Source organism: Martes martes, assembly GCF_963455335.1.
Source record: "Martes martes genome assembly, chromosome: 8".
Taxonomy (NCBI): Eukaryota; Metazoa; Chordata; class Mammalia; order Carnivora; family Mustelidae; genus Martes; species Martes martes.
The window spans coordinates 9,025,333-9,046,948 of NC_137895.1; the positions used below are offsets into that span (position 1 = coordinate 9,025,333).

At 55.9% G+C, this 21,616-nt stretch overlaps 1 protein-coding gene across 1 annotated transcript in view; it reads right to left on the bottom strand.

The window, feature by feature from the left end:
* CACNA1I (calcium voltage-gated channel subunit alpha1 I) overlaps positions 1-21,616 on the bottom strand; it is a gene marked incomplete at both ends in the record, with an annotated part of 101,823 nt that overhangs the window by 61,388 nt on the left and 18,819 nt on the right. The window contains 3 exons of the mRNA XM_080811364.1: positions 3,206-3,303; positions 18,504-18,637; positions 20,451-20,562. Of these exons, the coding sequence (XP_080667490.1) occupies positions 3,206-3,303; positions 18,504-18,637; positions 20,451-20,562 (344 nt within the window). The remainder of the gene's footprint in view (positions 1-3,205; positions 3,304-18,503; positions 18,638-20,450; positions 20,563-21,616) is intronic.

The following is a 21,616-nucleotide window of genomic DNA, read 5'->3' on the forward strand; positions in this document are numbered from 1 at the left end:
CTCCAAGGTCTTGCAATTAACAGCCCATCCTTTCACCATTCCGGGGTCTCTAGCCTGCCATCTAGTGGCAACACTGAGAGCTACAGGCTATTGTTGAAGAGAGGGGGAGTCCCAGGGCAGAAGGAACTCTGAAGACGAACAGGAGGGCTTGGAATGTTTTAGGGAAACATCTAGAAAAAAAGGAGGGAACCAACCAAATCTCTCTAGGAGGCGCTTGTAAGAACTCGTGCCCCGCCCCCCGCCATGCCACCATTCCTCGGTGACTCTGGGCAGAGGAGGTGGCGGCTGGGACCAAAGCGGCCCCTCCCACAAAGGCCGGGTCGGACCAACCAACCTGCTCTAACAGCCTGAGGCTCCCATTAACTGAATTCCTCATGAATACGAGTTGATCTTACGGTCTCTTTCCAAGGGGAGCACAGGGTGGTTTCGCAGTTGAGGGAGGGGACGCCCTGGGTCTATTTTGGCTCCCAGAGGGTCTGTGCTCCCAACACGCCCCCAAGCCAGGTTCTGAGGCAGCGAGATTCTTTCTGTCGGCGGAGTGGGGCAGTCAGCTCCCTCCGAGCAGGCATCCATCCCCCAGCTCTGGCTGCCTGGGCCTCCCAGTCACGCCTATTAGCAGGCGGGAGGCCCCTGAGGAAGGACCCGGACTCCTCCCCGGGCGCTCCGGGCCATGCGGCCTCCAAAATTGGAAGCTTCGGGAGCGCGGGGCCCATCGCTGCCCTTCTCTGGAGAACCAGGCAGGCTGGCACTGGGGACTGAAGTGACCTCCACAGCCAGGAGCCGCCTAATGAGCTCCTCATTCAGTCCTTGGGGGAGGGGGGGGCGCAGGGAGAGACACAGGCGCCACACATGCCACATGCACACGCATGTACACACACGTGGTCTCCTGGGGTCATGTAGACTCTCAGACCCACGTGCACCCACACAGAGATGTACAGAAACCCCCCAGAGAGAGAGACCCACACCCTGTCCCCTCCCCCCACACCTTCTCTTCTCAAACGTCCCCTTATGTCACTGTTCCCAAGACCTGGAGGCTCAGAATGCAGGACAATGCACAAACGCCTGCGTGTGACCCCTGGCAGAGACACACACACCACTGGGAAGGGGTCCCGGCCCATGGGCTCAGTGGCCATGGGGGGCTGCCTCCTCAGAGCTGCCTCTTGAGACCCTGTTTGCCCTGGGACAAGAATGGGGAAGGCCAGGGCCGGGGGGGTGGGTGGGCAGGAGAAACGGGGCCCCTCCCATGTCCTCCCTCTGAGGAGGCTCAGACAAGACACTGGGCTTCCCCCCTCACTCCCCAAGGTGAGACCTGGGTCTTCCGGGCATCTGCTTCCTCAGTCCCGCCCCACCCGGTCACGGTCACGGCCATCACTGACCTGCAGACCCGGAGCCACCCTGAGGCCGGCTTGCCCCACCCATGCTCCCCACTCCTGCCAGGCATTTCTGAAACACTCCGTGTGGCCTGGTTGGTCCCTGGACTGCACAGGGTCTCCATTCAGACACCGTCTTGGACCGCCAGGCCCCCGCCTTCCCCACGTTGTGCCCCACGTGCTCCATGATGCCGGGACACCTGTGTGTCTGACCACCGATGGCCCCGTGGCCCTGGCACCAGACAGCTGCTCAACACACTTGCTCTGTGTCCCTGATGCGTAGTTCTCACGCGGCTTCCGTGTACCAGGGCAGCTGCGGGCGCTCCATGAAGGAAGCCCATCCCGTGGCCGGCACCCCAGGAAAGGGCGGAGGGGCATCAGGGAGGGGGCGCGCACTGTGGCGAGGGTACTGGTTGGACGCCTGGGTGCCAAGGTGCCGGCTCTGTGACCTTGGACGACTCACAGCCCTCTCCCCGCCTCACTGTCTTCATTTGTTCAATGGGCTAAAGACGGTTTTCAACTAGGTGATCTAGAAGGAGTCTTGTAGGATTGGTGGGGGTGGTGGGGGTGGGAAGCACAGAGAGAAGCTGGGAACTCCCCCCCGCCCTACCCCCAGTGGAGTCTCCCCAGAGCAGCGGGAGGGGACCAAGGGCACAGTGATGAACTTCTCCTCCCCACTCCCCTCACAGCTTTGCTCCTCATCACTCACCCCTACCCCGCCCCAGCCTCCCCATCCTTCCCTCAGAACCTTCAGAGTAGCACTCGGGGATCCCTGGGGGTTCCTACCATGTCAACATTCACATGTGGGGACGTGACCCTGTACGTGCACCCCCGGGACCCCCTCCGTACCTGGCCCTGTCTGCCCATCTCAGAATGAAGTTGCGGTTGGGCCACCCAGCTTGCTCCACAAATACCCTTAAGTGTGGCCTCCGCTGCCCTACCCCACCGGCCCAGAGTCAGGCCAGCCCCACGGGCACTTGCCACCAACCTGAGCCTCACCCGGGTTGTCAGAGGATTCAGTCAGCCGTCAGGACGTCAAATGCCACACAGGAGGTGAGTAGGTGCTCACGAAACTTCCTGCCCTTTGCTGACAGGGCTAAATCCCAGGCAGGAGCCAGCTGGGCGCTCCCTCCTTCTCTCCTTCCCCATCCCCCATCCTACTCTAAACTCTAAACTCAGGGTCCTGGAAAGAACACTGCTCGGGAAGTCAGGAGGCCTCTTGAGCAAGTTACTTAGCGTCTCTGAGTCTCGGTCTTTTCGCCTCGGTTTTCCATGAGAAGAGCCCACTTCCCTCAGGGAGGGATCATAAGCTCACGAAAATCATGGAGATGGAAACGCTCTGACGATTATGAATATGGGCAGACGCCAGGGCCTGTCATAACATAACCTCTCAACACTGGGCGGGTGGACAGACGGATGGTTGGGTCCTGATGTGGGCGGGTGCGCAGGCACATGGTTGGGGGACAGACCAGTGAGGGCTCTGGGGATCCCCTCCCCTGCGAAAGCCGGGGCTGCTCTCCCTTAAACTAATCAGCTTCTTTTCACACGCGTGTCCTGCTTGACAGCCGCCCGCCACAAGGAGCCTTGTCCCCGAAAAACTAGACTCCCCAGAATCCTGTTGCTCCAGTTCTTACAGGACTCAGAGCTACCAGGACCGCCCTGCCGCGTCTTTGGGCCCCAAAACGGGCCCAGGAGCCTGATGGGAGCAGGACCCACATCTGTCCAGTCACTGAGGGATCCCCATGCCCAGCACAGGCGCTGGAAGGTGCTGGTCAGTCTTGTCTTAGTGCAGGAATGGCTGCTGGGGGGGGGGGCAACGGGGGGAGCCAACTCACTGGGCACACGGTTGATGGCTTTGAGGGGCCTCAGGACGCGCACGGTGCGGATGGCCGACAGGTTGATGTTCTGGAGGTCCAGGGAGTACTCGACCATCCTGCAGAGAAAGGGGGACAGTGAGGGATGGAGCAGGAGGGACACAGGGCCACGGACCAAGCCACAGCCATCAAGCCACCCACGCACATCCATCCGTGCCCATAGCTGCCTGGAGCGGAGAGGAAGGAACGGGGTCAGGATCCCGGCTGGGGCCCAGCACTTGCTGGGTGGCTCTTGTCCATGCTTCCCCGGCAGCCTCCGAAGCAGGGAAGGCTAGCAGGGGAGAACCAAGGTGGGGGCGGGGGGGGGGGCGGCTGACCCCAGGCAGTGACCAGAAGGCAAAATCACAGCTGCAGTGTCAGGTCCTGGCTGCCGGCAGAGGCCTAGAGCCAGGCCCCCAGTCCTTACATCTCCCCCAGCCCCCAGGTCCCCAGTAAGCCTGGCTTCGATGCCCAAAGTCACAGACGAGGAGAGGAGCCAGAGGTGACATCGCATGTCCCAGGTCACCCAGCCAGGGTCACACCACAACCACCCCTCCCTGTCTGCTCTCCAGTCCTCTGAGCCCAACCACGGGCTCCCAGCAGTCCAGGTGTCATCTCCAGGGATGCAACAGGCACGCTGTGCTTGGCTTGCAGGAAAAATCCACGCTCTCCCAGGCACGCTCCCTGCAAGGCGCCCAGGCTCCAGCCTCATGGGCTCACTGCATCCGTCATGCCAGGCCTCTGCGCCCTCTGTCCCTTCTGCCTGCGATGCTCTCTCTCATCTGTCCACTGAAACCTTTCCCATGCTTTAAGGATCCGGTGATGCCCCCTAGAGTCCTGGAAGTTTTTCCACACCAGAGTCTGCAATGAACCAAGCCAGTATGGGTGCTACAGGCCCAAGAAGGACTCAGAGCTGGCCCCCGCCCTCAGGAGTAGCCACTCAAGCCAGGGAAAGACCCAAAGGCAGAGATGACACTGGAGCCCTCGCCGCTCCTCCAGGACCTCAGCCAAGAGGTCCACCCTTCCACACCATGTGCAACCGGCCCTGAAACACCTTGGAGGAATTTTGTCTCCTCCAGGAAGTCTTCCCAGATCTCCACTGGAGGCAGCTCTCTGGGATCCCCTCTGTGGTTTCCCAGCTTCCATCAGATCCTGCCTGCTCAGTTCCTACCTGCCTCTGCTCTCCCCCTACTAGGCCTACAGCCTCAGCCTGACCCGGGGTGCGGCTCAGCAGACCCTCCCACCCTCTCCCCCCCACCCCATCCTCCACCCTGGGGCTCCAGCACGGCCGCCAGCTCCACCTATCACTACCATCAGCAGGGAAGTGAAGGCTTTTCCCACACACCAGGCAAACCTGTCCAACTGTTGGGAAGCCACCGCCCCCTCCCGCTGCTTGAAGAATAATTGAGTGAAAGCTTCTTTGCCTGAAATGCCTCCATCCATCCCCCAGCTTTCTGGGGCACAGGCTCCGGCTCCCATGCCCTCTCTCGCACGCAGAGTCACACACCTGCACACAACCGTCCGTGCACGCACACACACTCACTCCTTGGACACCCTCATCCACACACACTCCTACCAGAGCCCCAATTCAGAAGAGGGGGCGTGACCCAAAAAGTGACAGAGAATTAGAAGGAGAGATGGAGACCTGGAGGACCAAAGAGGGGAGGTAGAGGAGGAGGAGGGAGGGAGGCAGGGGGAGGAGAAGGAGGCTGAAGGGGGAGGGGGAGGGGAGGAAGAGGCAGAAGGGGGAGGAGAAAGGGGGGAGGCGGAGGAGAGAGGGGCGGTAGGGGCAGCTGCCAGGCAGAAAGGGTGCTGCAGGCTGAGGCCGGCCCAGGGGCAGTGGGTGGGGAGAGAGGGTGATGTGTGACGGGGCACGGAGGGAGTGGAGCTCTCTGAGGATTCCGTGCGTGGGTGAGCCAACTGTCATTTTCATATTTTGTAGAAAGAGCTCTCCAGGCAGCCAGGGAGACGTGTGTGATGAAGGCACTGTGGGGGCGGCACACGCAGGCACACAAACAGGCGCTCACACCGGTTCGGGCACACACACAGGCACACACACACACACACACACCCGGGCCAGCCCGGGAGAGCTGCCCCAGCTCCAGCCCGCCCCTCCCCCACGCCCCTCCCCCACCTGTCCTCTTCCTCCTGCCCTGGCTCCCTCCATCCTGTCAGCAGGGGCAGCACCACGCCCTGGACACAGCTGGGCTCCCCAGGCTCCATGTAGGCTTTGCTGGGGGTGCCGGGGTGGGGGTGCCCAGCCTCTGCCAGACTGAGCCCACCAGGGTCCTTTGTTTCGGGAGCCCCAGGGCACACCTGCTGAGCTCTGGCAGGTGACAGCCCAGGATTTGTTCCCATCCCCACGAAGTCTCGCAACAAAAATAAATAGATGCTTCCCAGACTGAGGGCTAGACAGAAACAGCACACGGTGTCAGAGGGCCTGCTGCCTGCCGCCAGTTCTCATTCCTTACCTGCGTTAACCCGTTTGAGCCCCCCCATTCCTCGGAACCCACCACACCATTCCCCACGCTCCACTGGGGGCTCCCCAGGGCAGGCACCCTCAGGCCAACCCTGCCTGACCCCTGGCCCTGCCTCGCACTGCTCCAGGGGCTCCATGTCCCCCCCCCCTTGGTTCTTCATTAAGCAAGGCTGCCCACTGAGACCACGCCCCCGGCCCCGCCCTGGGACAGGCCGGGACCAAGAACTGGAAACATCTACAGATACCTGGCCTATTCCGGCCCGGCCCCAGGGTGAGAAATCAGGCTCAAGTTTCCCTCTGTGTTTCTCTGAAAAAGGGAGGGGACCGGCCCCTGGGTTCTGAGTGAGCCACAGGGTATAGGTGAATGTCACCAAGGCCCGTGATTAGTCGGTGTCAGGAAGTTTTAGGATCTGAGCACCTCTCAGATCCCAAGCAGCTCGTGGGAAGCTGATCAGACTCACGCCCGTCTCTGAGGTGGACTGAAGCAGCCACACTGCCTGGCAGGCCCAGAGAGAGGCACTAGCCCAGCCTCTGCCCTTCCCCCTGACCCAGCCCTCCGGGGCTTCAGTGTGGGAACACACCTTCACAGTCTACTACAGAAATGTCCCTGAGACCTCATCACTTGCAGCCCTCAGGAGGTCCACTGAAGAGCTCCCATGAGAAATTTCTTGGAGAATTTAGTGTTAGGAATCTTAGCTCTGAGTTTCCTGGCAGTCCAGTCAAAGAGCAAAGGTGATGAGTTACTGAGTTCTTAGCAGCAAGAAAGATCCTTCCAGGAAATCCACTTGCCTAAACATTTCTCCCAGGTTCTATACCTCTCTTCTATGTTTCTACTTGGGGGTGTTACATTGCACCTACATTGCACCTATTTATACCCAGACAGGGTATAAATGCATTCAGTGATAAAGAACATCTAGTAAGTGAACAGTGAAGAATCCCGGAGTTCTCATTCTTCTCTGAGGGGAAGAGGACAGAAAGGGGGATACTGGACAAGGATGGGGAGAGATGGGCAGATCATGTAGCTAGAAAGGTGGAAATGCGGGTTTAAGTCTATCCCACAGGAACCAGGATGTCTTGATGGTGACTCTGTGCACCAACTTGGGACAGTCTACTCACAGCTCTCTGACCCCTGCCCTAGTCTGGTCACCATCCCTCTCTTCTGGCAGCCACAGCAGCCTCCTGACTATTCTCCTGTCTCTTCCTTTCTCCCCCCAATCCCTTCTTTAGTCAGCTAAAACCTCCTAAAATTCCAATCTAGCTATATTGCTCCCTGACTTAAACTCTCAATGGCTCCCCATTGTTCTCAAAACAAAGTCCAAGCCCCTCTCTGCTCTGGCTTATTCCACGCTCTGTTCATACCTCCTGTCTAGCGTGGGTTCCCCCACAGCACACCCTGAGCCAAGAGCTCCGGAGGCGATCCCAAGGAGTGTGGCAAGGGGGATGAGGAAACAGAGAAAAGCCAATGAGGGGCTGTTCATGAGCAGGTCACTGATGTGGACAATGGGGGCACAATCGGGACCCCCTGAGAAACTGTGCGGAGTGGGCCTCAGAATGGGACCAGAGGGGGGCAGGGCTGGCCAGTCACCCCCTCCTTCTGAGACATACCCCCCCACCAACCCCACACAGCGTTCAGTAGGCACTCAGGGATCTGCTTAGCATGAATAACACTGTGATGAAAGAAGCTACTTCCTTCCACACCCTGGATGACAGCTATGGGAGACACCCCCCCTTCCAAAAAAGAGAGGGTGAAGAGGGGTCACTCTATGGGTAAATAACCACTGGGCTGACTTCCCTCGGGCCCCAAGACAGACATCACTTAGGGGAGTGAGAAATTAATTCCTAATTACACAGTTACTTTATCACACAGCTTTCGGTGCTAAAAGTCTAAAAAAAAAATCAACAAAAACCCCCACTACCAGCTCCCTCCTGCCAGCTCCCAAGCACCTAATTAGGTAAGTAATTTTGCTTTAAAGCGAACACTTCTGTCCTGACATCACCCCAGGAGGAGAGTAGCTGAACCCAGTTCCGGGGCTGTCCTTGAGGAGAGGGGCTCAGGTGCAGGAGTGGGCTGGGGGAGGAGACCCCGGGTCTTCAGGGCACAGCCCTACCTGTTCCTGCTGAGGGGCCTTCCTCCCCCACCCCCAGATCCCCTGGCTCCCAAGAGAGCCCTAGAGGCCCAGGCCGGGTCACGTGGCAGATACCAACCCCCAGCCACCGTGACTAGTTCAGGATGGGCACGGGACCCCAGGTGGGCCGTGAGAGGCAGCCCGGCCGCTGAGCTGGGGTGACAGGGAAGAGGGGCTTTCCCTGGCTAAGCTACCGCCTGGAAACCCTTAGGCGCTAACAGCCATCTTGCCTCCATGGTGGCCTAAGAATTCTGCCAACTCAAAAGAAGGCTGAGTCCAGAGCTGGAGAGAAGCAGGAGCCTGGCCATATGGTTCGAGCACTCCCTCCATCCAAATCCCAGATCTGCCCTCTGCTTTCTCCAGTTGTGAGCCAATACACTCCCTCTGAGGCTTGGGCCCCACTTGCCTTTGGTTTCTCCCACTGACGACTCAAGGGTCCTGGCTGGTTCACAAGGGTTTCCTGAGCACTATGTGCCGGGCACTTGACACACCTTCCCGTAGAGGGATCTCTGGCCCCCACTGCCAGATTTGGAAGCGGAGACTCAGAAAGAGGCCAGATCACACAGCCAGGGAGCGTGGGATTCGAGAGCCCTGCGCGGCCCGCCCTCCCCTTCATCAGGCATCAGGCCAGCCGCCTTCTGGCTCCCAAGCCTCAGCTGGTCAGGTGGCCAGGAAGCCCCCCACACATGGCAATGCCTAGAATCGGGCAAGCACCCCTGGGGGCAGCTTTCCCCAGTGGTTAGAGCATAGAGCCCGGATCCCAACCCCAGAGTACCATGTGACCCTGGGCAAGTCACTGAATTGACCTCCCAGGGCTGTGGGGAAAATGATATGGGCTCCTATATGGAGTCAGTGCTTAGAACAGGACTTGGCCCCAACGTTCCTGGGTGGCTCAGTCGGTTGAGCGTCAGACTCTTGATATCGGCTCAGGTCATGATCTCAGGGTCCTGAGATCAAGTCCCGCATTGGGCTCCTGCTCAGCGGGGTGTCTGCTTGAGTTTCTCTCCCTCACTCTCTGCCCCTCCACCTGCTTGCGCACACTCTCGCTCTCACTCTCTCTCTCTCTCAAATAAATAAATCTTTTTAAAAAAGAAAAAAAAGAACAGGGCCTGGCCCAAGGAGGAGTCAAAGAAGCGCTCACAGTTCCTTCCTTTGTTGCAGCCTCGTTCCCCACCTCAGCTCACACCTGCCCACGAATCGCACGTGCCTGCCTACACCCCTCCGAGTCCCACCTCCTACCTGAGAAAGCCCAGCAGGAAGGGCCTCCGGAAGCTCTGACGTGACCCCAGCACCGTCTGCCACGTGCCCTGCCTTGCAGGAGCGCGCGCACACCCCACATTCCCACAGTGCCCTGGGCTTTTTCCAGGCTACCTGCCTTTGCATCTGCCAGACCTACCCAGGGACCCCAGAAAGGCCCAGGGCCCACCCCTGAACTAAGCTCGCCTGCCCCGTGTCCCACTGTCCTCTACGAGGGCACCTCTGGCTCTGACATGTGCTCTGTCATGTCCCAGTTTCTCAGGGCAGGGCCTGGCTCAGAGTCCCAGCTAGGTCCCCGGTGCCCCAGCCCAGGGCGGGCTCTCCATGCCAACTTGTCAAACACAGAACTTGAGGGACAAGATCAGGAAAAAAAAAAAAAAAAGCCTGGAGCTGACAAGAAGCAACATAAAATGACTGAGATTTAACATCTTTCCAGGAAATACCCCTCCCAGGAGATGATTTCTGTGTGTTGCTGATAAAAATAGGGTGTTTCCTCAATCTTTGCAAGGGGCCCACGGGGGCTTTCTTAAAATGTAATTTAAGATGTAGCTAATGGAAAGGAAGCTGAGATGCTGGAAATGGCAGATCATCTGTCAGGAGGCAGCCCTGTGATGACTCAGGCATGCTCTAGCGGGTGACTAGACCACCAGGCACACTGCTACCCCGCACTTAGCGCATAGTAGGTGTGCAGCTGAGGGAGGTTAAGGAGAGAGGAAATAATGGAAAGAGAGAATTAGGGAGCAATCACATTAACCCTTGACCTTGGCCAGCACTTTCCGGTTTGCCGGTCACTTCCACCCAAATACCCTCCCACAAATCCTATGAAACCAGAAAACAGGGATTCTTAAGCCCATCTGAAACCAACTCGGGCCAAGTTCAGAGTCAAGGAAAGATCGGGGCAGGTGGACTGGAATATTTTGGCCTCTGAAAAGATAAAACCCCTAGTACTGTGAGTCAGCATGGGCTCTGGGCCAGCCGTATGTGAGCACATCCCAGATCTGGCCCCTATAAGCTGTGTGACCTGGGGCAGGCTGCTTCTCTCTCTGAACCTCCATTTCCAAATGTGCAACATGGCCTTAAGCACCCCTTCTCCCAAGTTCTCGGGATTGTGAGGACGTAAGGGAGCGCAACGCCGTTAGTAAACACCACTTCTGATAAACCTGCTGATTTCTGCCTACCCAGAGCTCCCTTCCCAGGTCTTGGGCGAACAATCCTGGCATTTTGCAAAGTCTACGCTTCCCACTCTCAGGCCACGTGGCATGGGTGGGGCCCCGACTCGCGATCGCCAATCAGAGCACAGCCTCATCCCAGCCGCAGTGATTGGTTCAGGAATGAGCACATGACCCACGCCGGCCAATCCAAGTCAAGGAAGCTACGTCCCACTCTCCTTGGAATGACTGTGAAAGGGAAGGTCCCCTTCCAGTGACTCCAAGAGAGGGCTCTGAGGCCGGGGCTGCCCTCTGCCACCCGCACCCCGGCAGGAAAGCTGCCGGGATGTATGTCAGCACAGAGCAAGGAGCAGAGCTGTAAGATGGAAGGACACAGTGTCTAGTGATCTCTTCCAGGATTCTGGATCAAATGGGCCCCGAAGCCAGAGACCCCGTGGCTTTCAGGAAAGGAAATGATAAACTCCCCTAAACCAGGATCGGCAGGTTCCTATCCCGTGTAACTGAGAGAGGCCTTCCTGATTCATGATTGACTGGTGTCCGGCTTGTCAGCCTGTGGCCTGAGAATCTCCGGCGACTTACCCCTTAGCCCTCATAGCGTGTAGCATCTTGTTTCCATGGAAACAAACCTGAGTGGTTATCATTGCTCTCATCCACTCTACTCCACAGCAAATGAGAAAAACATCCATCCCAAGGTTCCCACTGGAATCTTCCCAGGTCCACACCCACCCAGCGCCAGTTCAGCTTAAAGAAAGTGGCTCCACACATGGGTGGCTCAGTCGGTTAAGCACCTGCCTTGGGCTCAGCTCATGAGCCCGGGGTCCTGGAACTGAGCCCGGCGCTGGGCTCCCTGCTCAGCAGGAAGTCTGCTTCTCCCTCTCCCTCTGACCCTCCCCCCTGCTCACACTCTCACTCCCATGCTCTCTCTCACTCTCAAATGAATTAAAAAAAAAAAAAATCTTGGAAGGAAGGAAGGAAGGGAAGGCAGGAGGAATGGAGAGAGGGAGGGAGAAAAGGGTGGGAAGGAAAGGGAGGGAGGGAAGAGAAGAAAGGAAAGGAAGAAAATGGCTCCAGATACCCCCTCCTGCAGCTCCACAGTGCCTGGTCACAACAGATTCCAAACAAACAAGTCATGGAGACGCCCCCTCCATGGCCCAGAGCCAAGCTCTGGGGACTCTGGGATGATGAGTCAGCCTCAGCCCTGCCCTCAGAGCCCCAGTGCTTGGAGCAGACAGACCTGTAGAGTCCAGGATAAATCAGGATGTAAAGACGGGAAGACCAGGAGGGTGCCCAGGTCTTGTTGACATAAGGAGTGCTTCCCTGACTCACAGATGATGCATACAGAGTCATGCCGGAGGGAGGCCAGCTCCAAAGGCTCCTGGAAACAGCCACAATGATGACACTCTGACTCCCATAACCGCAGCCCAGTCTGTGAGCAGGGACAGGCCTCTGCACAGCCTGCACGGGTTGAATTCGACTTTAGACTTCTCAACAGATCACACACCTTGCCCTGTCAGCCCAGGCAGAGCTCCAGAGGCTCCAACGAGGCTTGGTAACATGTCAGGGCCACAGCTTTAGCCAAGAGCAGACAGAGAAACTCAGGCCCTAGGAACGGAATGTGGCACACGCTGAGAGTTGCCCACGTAATGTGCACTCTCTCTTCTTTCAATCCTGCCTGGCCCCAGGGAACAATTCTTGGCTGATGGAGCCAAATCCAATGATGTTTTCTATTTTGCTGGCTATCCCTGAAGCTAAACATGGCCACAAGACCCAGTTCCGGCCAAGTGTGCTAGCACGGAGGAAAGATCTAGGAAAGAAAATGTCTTCCTGATCCAAGTGGACAGGCACGACTGGCATAGCCCTGTTTCCTTTCGTCCTTCCCTCCTTCAATGCAGGCACGAAGCCCACAGCTTCAGCAGCTACCTTGTGACCATGAAAGGAAGGCCTGGAAAATCACGGACATTAGCCCCCAGATCACAGAGCCATCATCAGCACTCATCGACTTCAGAACTTGATGTTATGTTGGAAAAAAATACCCCAGGATTTGCTCGAGCCACCGCTGGTTGAGTCTTCTGTTACTTGCAGCCAAATGCTTCCCAGCAAGTTAAACAAAACCAGGACTCAACCCCAGCCTCTGGAGCCTCGCTCCCTGGGTTCACCTCCTGGCCCTTTCCCTTACCAGCCCATGACCGTGGGCAGGTCTCTGCCTGCTACCGTGCCTCATCTGTGAAATGCAACTCACCACGGTCCGTCCCTCGCAGAGCCAGTCTAAAGAAGAAACCAGCAAATGCCCAGCTTGGGCCTGCAGTGAGCACTCAGCAAACAGTAGATGTTCTTACTTTTTATCACACCCCAGATGGAGCCGAGGAAGATTCAATTCCCTTTGCTTTCTAAAGAACCACGGACGGGCACTTCGGACAAAAGGACCTCCCAGCAAGCAACTGCAGAGGGGACGTGCCTGCCTGCTCTTTTTAGAAAGCTCCAGTCTGGGGTTGAGGAACAATTCTTATTGACATTTTGTTTCCCCAGAGCCCGTAAAAGTCAGGATGGGCAAGCTGTTCCCTGTGTGTGCTCACTCGCGCCCGAAAAGAGGTTCCCAGGGTCTGATGGACACAGACCAGCCCCTCCTTCTCGCTCCCCGGCTGAGGGGCTGAGTTACTGACATTACTGCTATCTGTGTTAATATTTTTAATGATGATAAGAAATTCTTAGGGGGAGTCCCCACAGTTCTGTTCACAAGGTACGTCTGCCTGTCATGATCTGTCATAATACTCAGATCCCGGCCCCAGATCAGAGACGGGGCCCTCCTCGTGCTTCTTCCCCAGAACTGGGAATCGTCATCTCCACTTGAAGCTCTCCCAGTCAAGGGCATCTTGAGGGTCAAATGAGTGACAGCACCTGCACTGGGGCCACCCGGGCGCTTGGTTAAAATGCAAATTCCTAGGCCCTCCCTACCCAGATCGCTGGGTCTGAATCCTTGGGGTGGGAGGCCTGGGAACCTGCATTTTAACACGGACCCCCCGGAGAGCCTGTGGCTCCTTGAACTTTGAGGAGCACTGAGAAGGGGGACAAGGCTGAGCATGTGTCTGAGGAACGGAGAGGTTGGTTGCCCATTCCTGGTCTGCCCGTGCTCATCCCTTAGCTTCGTCACTTTCCTACACGGAGGCCCTCTCTGGGACGCCATCACAGTTGGAGGTTTTCAGGGTTTTCTGACTCGAGGCAGCTCCTGTTTCCTGCATTCATCCAAGGCGGAGTCCTCACCAGCCGTGCCCTTGGCAAGACTCTGCCTCAGCCTCATTCTGGAGAGGTCCCTGCAGCCCAGTCCCCCTGGGGACTGGTTCACCTAAAAAAATCATCACTGGAATTCCTGGGGAAGCTTTTAACAGAAGTGCCCAGGCCCCTCCCCACAGATGGCAATGGCCATTCAGGTGTTAAGTTGGGGGAGGAGGTAGAATTACCAGCACAATGCACGGAGGGAGAGAGATACGGACACGAAGAATATCTCAAGTTCAACAGTAATGCCATTGACTATTTCACGACTTCCTAATAGAAAAGAGCAGAAAAGCGTAGTTCAGAGAAGACAGTGAGGTGGGTTCCAGCGTAACCCGTGCTTACTGGAGGTTTGTCCCACACTGAAAGAGAGTCTCTAGCGAGGTGCCCCAAGGCTCGCTCTCCTGAGCAGATCAAGTACAGGAAGTAAGTGTGGTGAGTGACTGAATCAGGACTCCAGGGGATCACTGTAAGAGAAAATTAATGGCAAAACATGCAAAGTTTGGTACTCGGGTTAAGAAAAGGTCAATTGTGTCTAGTTCCAGGGTGGGAGAGACCCGGCTTGGAAAGTGAGCACAAGGGGCATGGCAGGGAGCACAGCCACTCAACAGGTCACCACGTGGCACGGGGACAAGGACAGCCCATTCTCTCTGCCCCGTGAGCTGTCATTGGGAGTTTGGGGACCTACCCCAGGCCAGGCACCGTGACAGCCTCAAGTGAGGCCAGCAGATGAGGTGGCCTCGGCTGTCCTCTGACCAATGGTGGCAGGTGTTGGGGACATTTCATGTGAAGAAAGGGAGGGCGCCTGGGTGGCTCAGTCAGTTAAGCCTCTGCCTTCGGCTCAGGTCATGATCTCAGGGTCCTGGGATCGAGCCCTGCGTTGGGCTCCTTGCCCAGAAGGGTGTCTGCTCCTCTCGCTCTCTCCCCTTCTCCCCCTCCCCCTACTTGTGCTCTCTCTCTTTCTCTCATTCTCTCTCAGATAAATAAAATCTTTTAAAAAAAAGGAAAGGAAAGGAAAAGGAGAGGGAGCCTCAAGGAGGAAAGGACCCGCCTTCCAAATTCTGAAGGACTGTCCTGAGTCTGTCAGAGATGACCTCCCCTGCGGGTTCTGGGCCCCCTCTGTCATCAGGCCCCGCCTCCCTCTCTGTCCTCATCTTTGAGCACCCGCCCACCCCCAGGGATCCTTAGGCCCCCAAATCTCCTCAGACACCTTCCCCAAGCAGCCCTGGGGGCCCTCTGCAGGCCGTCCCCTCCCCTTTAGACACTCTGCCCTCAACCTCTGGCCAGTCAGCTCTTACTCCCCGGCCGGGCCTCCCTTCTTCAGGGGATTATGCACCACCGCCCTGTGTAAATCAGGTGCCTGTTCCACAACATCGTGGTCCTCGACACTTCCTTGCAATAGCACCGATCCCAATGTAGAATTTACTTAGCATCATATTCTCTGTTTTATACCCGTTTTCTAAACCATGAGATCATAACGGCATCTGTCTTGTTCAACCCGAGGCCTGCCATGTAGTAGGTGCTCAATAAATACTGATTTTGTAAACAAACGAGTGAATGAATGTTCCCAGCAGATGGGAGCTACAGGAAGACGTTTTGGCTCAGCGAAAGAAAGAATTTTCTAGCCCATCGGGCTGTCCCCATTTGGTATCGGCTGCTCGGTGAGCTCCCCACAGCGACAGCATGCGAGCAGGGGCTGACTGGATGTGGAGGTGAAGGCTCTGACCTCCAAGGAACCTTCCAGCGTGGAGACTGTCTCCTCCGCAGCTTGAAAAAGGAGCCAGTAATTTGGGGAAGGGGAGGAGCAGGAAGGAAGAAAACGTCCTTGGGATGTGAGGCCCGTTACTCAGGAAACCTAACATTTATAGCACCAAGCAGGGCTGGGACTGGGGAGCTGGGCTGTGGAGCCTCGGGTTGTGGATTCCCATCCTGCCCTCGGCACCCACACCATCCCTAGGCACAAAGGACAAGGAGGACCTTGAGAATAAGACAGGTCTGGGTCACCCAAATGTGTTCATGACTCTAGTGAAAAAGTCTCCACTGAACCTCCCCCCAACCAGGACCAGCTACATAATTTGTGGGGCCCAGTGCTAAATGTAAATGCAGGGCCCCCGTTCAAAACCTGGAAATTTCAAAACGGTAACATAGCCGAGCATTAAACCCGGCACGCCCCCCGCCCCGTGACTGCGCATGCGTGCAGCCCTTGCTCCCCCACCGCCCCCAACCCCGACCCAGCACCTGCCCAGCGGGATGCTGGCCTCTGGACCCCACCCAAGGACCGAGAGAAGATACCAGAGACTTCGCCAGTCCTCACCCTGCTCAGCTTGGATTTTTCAGTGTCTTAATTGAGCAGAGGGGGAACTCAGTAAGCAACAGAGACTCTTCAAGTCAAAAGGGCAAGGTGGGGGTGCTCGTAGGAGGCACTGAGTGGAACCGGCAAAGCAAATGCCTTCCCCCAAGCAGGAGTCAAGAACAATTATCCTAAAACCTGGAAGTAAGGCACAGGGAGGGCAGTATTTCTCACCGTGTCATTCCGGAGCATTACTTAACAGACCCAGCTAAAGATTATTTCACTATCTGGGGGAATATCCCTTGGTTTCGTTCACTATTGACTGTTAATTAAAAGTCTGGCTGCTGCGGAATGACATTAACCTGCAGTTTTCTAAGTGATTTCTGCACAACAGAAAAGATAACCCAAGTTATCGTTTTATGACCCTGTAGGTCGTTAACCAGTTTTGATTCCAACCTAATTCTCTCATCCCCACATTTTCTCTCCAATGCCTGTTTTCCTAACTCTGCCGACTACCAACCTGCCAGTTCCTCATCAAGAAGGGGGCTAAATCATGTGCCTTTTAAGATTTGTGTGCAGTCTTTTTTTTTTTTTTAAACTCTTCGGAGATTATACTTTGACTTCAAGGTCAGGAAAGGACTGTTAAGAAGCCTACTTCGTATCCATAAGATGAGAGTCGAATGAATATCACACCCATAAAACAAGAACGGGTCTGAGAAACCCAGGAACAAGAAATGATCTTGGGAATTAACAAGACACAGGGAAGACGAATGATTCCAGGAGGGGCAGTAACTAGAGGAAAGGACATCGTTGGCGATTCAGAAGACAAGTCAACAAATTCTCCTCTAGTACAGACGAAACCTTTGAGGGAAAAGAGGGTAAATGCAGAAAACAGATACAGGAGGGAAACATCCACTCCACGGGACTGCCAGGAGGCAGCAGAGAAGAATGGACAAAACCCAAAAAACCAATAAAAGAAATATATATATATTTTTTTTTGACGAGAAGGAAAATACCAGTTCTAAAAGGCTCCATGGGGAGCAGTTCTATACCTAAACTTGCCCTAGTGAACCGTCTGAATTCTGAAGGTGAGGAGAAAACCCTACAAGCATCGGGCAGGGAAACAGTCAGGAAAAGGAGTCAGACCTGTCCTGGACTCACCCGCAATTCGAGCTTGTGGATTTCAACGGGACCACATGCAGGGCTCTGAGGAGAGAAATTATGATTCCAGAGCGAGGCAGACAAAAACTGTCCTTCGCACAAGAAGATCAAAGGAATGTAGGTTTGGAGAGACAAGACTGAAAAATGACACTATCCAAACACCTTGTCTCTAAAACAACAACAAACGACTTAGGGATGGCCTCCAGCCAAAGCAAAATGAGAAGGAGAATGAAAGAGTTGACCACGCGAGGGGCACAGTTCACAAGAAACCATATGAACCCAGCACAGCTTCCAGCAAGGTCCACGTAATTGACAGGGTGGCGGTGAAGTTGAACTCTGTTCTCAGGAAAGCCCGCTTAGCAGAGGTTTAACTTTTTTTTTTTTAAACGCTGGTGGACCAGTCCTTTCATTTCAGAACATCCCTGTGGATTTCAGCATACACTTAGTGGTACTGATTTCCCATCTCGGCTGGGTGCCTGTCCTCCCTCCTCGCCCCGTCTCAGGGGCACCTCGCACACAAGCACGCACACATGCACACACGCACTCACACTGACACACATACGTGAGTACTCACACTGTCACAGACACCCACACGTGCACACTCACGCACACACCCGCAGGCCTCCAGCCTTTCCCTCTCCCCCTTTGTCTCTCGCCTCTCTCGGTTCTGCCCTGTTGACCCGTTACCGGACACAATGAACACCTGCTTGTCCTCCCCCTCTCATGTGTCAACTCCTCAGGAAAGTCCTCAAACCCCCAAGCCACCACGTTGTCTCAGAGATGCTCTCAGAAAACCACAGAGCTTCTCCCAGAGCCCTTGTCTCTGTGTGTGCAGCACGTTCACCTCCATAGCTGGTGGATGCCTCTCCCTGCACAGTAGTTGGGAAGGACAAGCCTGCGTTTGCTGCTCTTCCTACCCCACACCTAGGACAGTGCTTTGAAGGAGCTCATTCGACCCCTGGCTGTTAGATGAATGCAGGAGTAGCCACCAGCCCAGTCTGACCCAGGAAAGCAGGAACAAGGCACAAAGCAGGGTCCAAGAGGCTCCAAATGGGCTAACCTGCAACCTGGCTTCTCTCTGACTGTAGTTTGTGTCTTGACAGACATAACCACAGTTTGGAGTCACACAGTGCCTGAGTCTGGGCTGTCTCTGACCTGCTGAGCGATTTAGGGTGATAAAATAATAGTTAACATTGATTGGGTGCTCATTTTGATAGAGCCATACTTACCCCCATTTTACAGATGAGGAAACTGAGGCTCGGTTAAGTTTCTTTCTCAAGGTCCTACAGTTAGTGTGAAACAGACCCAGTTTCAGCAGACAGTGCAGGAGGACACATGTCTTACCAGAGAGGGGAGGAAGGTCTGTCTGTCCAGGCCATTCAGCAAAGGGCCATCATTTCTCCCACCCCAGGAGTCCAGGAAGGCCCTACCCAATGAAGCCTCCTCATAAACACCAAGAAGCCCCACAGATTAATTACATTATGTCTGGTGTACACCAGACGCTAAGACCTGTGGGATATACACTACCTACCCTGCCATGACAATGAAGAAATCCAGTCGATTCCATGTGTCCCCAAGGTAGCACTTCTTGCCAAAAATGCCCAGGGCCACCATCTTGAGCACCATCTCCATGGCAAAGAAGACGAAGATGAAGTCATCAAAGACCTGCAGGGACGGGAGGGAGGCAAGAAGCAAGGGACAGTATGAGGCTCTGGAGCAGAAGGACAGGGTTGGAGCCACAGTGTGGGGTGGGGACAAAGGCACGGACATGAGAGGCCTGGAAAAGACCTGGAAACATCCCCTGTCAGGCAGGAAGAGAACCTCAGAGACCCTGGTCCAGTGGAGTCATTTCACAAATGAAGAGACAGGGGAATGAACAGGCCTAAGGTCATACAGCTCACTCTTTTGTTCCCGAAAGTCAGGCCTACTGACAAGGGCCCCTGATAGGGGCAGGGCAAAGGGCTCTCCCTGATAACAGCGGCCAAGCACTGGGCTAGATATCTGACCTGCATTCTCTTTCCTAATTCCCACAGCAACCCCATGGATAGCCCCATTTTAGGGGCAGAAACAGACTCAGAGAGGTCAAGCAACTTGCCCCAGAACATAAGAACATATTGCAGAACACAAGTGGCAGAATCAGAACTGACACTCAGGTCTATCTGATTCCAAAGCCCACGTGGAAGGAGCTTTCTCAAAACAGACCTGACGCCCCTGTGGGCAGGTTTCAGGGCTGCCTTCCTCTGTTTAGAAAGAAGGCCCCAAAAGCATCCCTAAGTATGGGCTCAAGGGAGTAGGTATTTCCTGAGCACAGGGTCTGGGTGGAATTCCTCTTTCCAGATCATCGAGGGCTGTGGTCAATTCAATTCGACAAACGGGCCCACTTCCTGTGTGCCGGGAGGGAGGCTGGGTGTCACTGACATAGAAAGGAGTCCTTGATGAATTCACCAGCTGGTTAGGAAGCCAGCCTGGTACCCACTGAGGCTAATCGGTTCTAACTACCCCCAGGGGCCTGGGGCTGGACGAGGAGCTTGTCACCCTCTCAGACCCAGGAACTACCACCCCAGAGATTCTGATTCTGCAGATTTGAGATGGGCCAAGTCTGCATCTTTAACAAGTGCCCCGGGGGGATTCTGAGACCCTGGGCTGCTCGGAGGCTGCTCAGAACTGCTGAGTCCCATGGACACACAAGACGCAGAAGGCAACTCCTCCCAGGAGGAATCTGGCTTTCCCAGGGACAGGACATGGGATGAGGATGTTTATACACATCTGTAAAATGGGTATAACCCTAACACCTTGCACTATGGGTAGACGAGTGCTGCATGGGGTCATGGCAGGTACCCAGGTTTAGGACCCCACCTGGACCTGGGAGATGAGAACATGAGAGATACAGGAAGCTGGCTCCTGACGGGAACTGACAGCAAATTACAGAGCTTAGCCTTCATTCCAAGAGCACCAGGAGCTAAGGGCAGGCTTTGAGCAGAGGAGTGTCAGGGTCACTGGCACTCTGGTGGCATGGGGCAGTATGGTTAGTCTGGGATTGGGGAGACCAGGAGAAGGCTTGGGGAGGCATATAGGTTGGGAAGATGGGGGCCTAGACTAGGGCAGAGGCTCCAAAATATAGAGGGGATGAAGGCGAGAAAGGATCAAGAAGGGGAATGGATAAGACCAGTTGGGAACGATGAAGAGGACTGCCAGTTGAGCGAGAGCAGGCCGCGTGGTGGGCAGGAGCGCGGCAGGCAGGGCGGGGCAGGGGCAAGTAGGCAGGGTTTGGCAGAAGGGGCGGAGTATGGCACACGGGGCGGAGCGGAGCGGGGCGGGGCGGAGCGGAGCGGGGCGGGTGGGCGGGGTATGGAAGGTAAGGCGAGGTGTGGTGCACAGGGCTAATGCGCGAGGTATGACAGGCGGGCGGGGCAAGGCTGGTGGGGGGCGGGGCCTCGTGGGCGGGGCGTAGCAAGCCCGGCCGAGTGGGCCGCCTCACCTGCAGGATCTTGCAGCGGTCCGACAGGCAGTCCATGTCGTCGCAGGGCTGGTACATGCCAAGTGTCACGCAGTTCAGCAGGATCACCAGCATGCTGACACATTCAAACCATGTACACACCGAGTCAAGGACAAAACAGTCGGGAAGACGGTAGCCAAGGGAGGGCTGAATGCTCCCTGGAGTATAATACCCCGCCCACCACAAATGCAGGCATATACCCCGGTGCCCTCCAGATGCCTCCCCTGAATGGGTCAATGCCCAAGTTTTCAAAGCCCTTGGAGACAAGCCCAGCCTAGCCACCCCTCAACAGACATGGCTGCCGGCGTGGGACCCACCAGAGGACCCAAATCCTACCAAGCCCCCGCTCTCGAGGACCCCTCCCCCATGTCCTTGCCCCAGCCTAAGTGTTCCCTTTGGGGCCAGGAAATGCGAAATCCAGAGAGGCCCAGTTGGCAGGCCATCTCTGGGCTATCCCTGCCTGTCCATCTCTGACCACCTCCTTCTGACCATCATTGCCTCCCTTCTCTGACCACCTCTCCCCTCCCCTGACCTATGCCTCCTCCGTGTCTGCCCCAGGGCCGGGGCTGGCGCCTACAGATGGCCTGTGCAGTGTGGCTGGGATGCGCTGGACACCCCTGTCCTTCCCTCTTCTTCCACGACCGGGGTTAGAACTCATCACTAGATTCTGGAATATCTGAGCCTAGGCCCTCACCGGCTTCTGCACCAAGAGGAATGGAACTCCGTCTCCAGAGGCCCGGCCACGCAGAAAGTCTCATGCAGCCACCAGCTTTAGGCAGGGACTCTAAGGCACTTTAATGTCTAAAGTGGTCTTGTTGGCATGCTTGTGGCCTTTACTCCAACCAGAAACTCCCTTACAAGGGGACAAGGGTTTTGCATTCATCCCTCTAACAGCGACAGGCATCTAGTAGGAGCTCCGTAAACGTCTGTTGCATGAATAAGTAAATCTCTACGGGCCCTGCCCATTCTGATATCCTGTGATTCTTGTGTGTCTCTGTGTGAAAACCCTGGCCCCTTGCTCTAAGCTGGGATGTAGCCACACTAGCCAGACCCCACCCACTGGAGGTGGACATGGTTTCCATGGCAACGGCCTCCCTCTCACTCCTGGGCCCTCGCTCACCTTGGGATGTTGCCTTCCTTCCTACCTC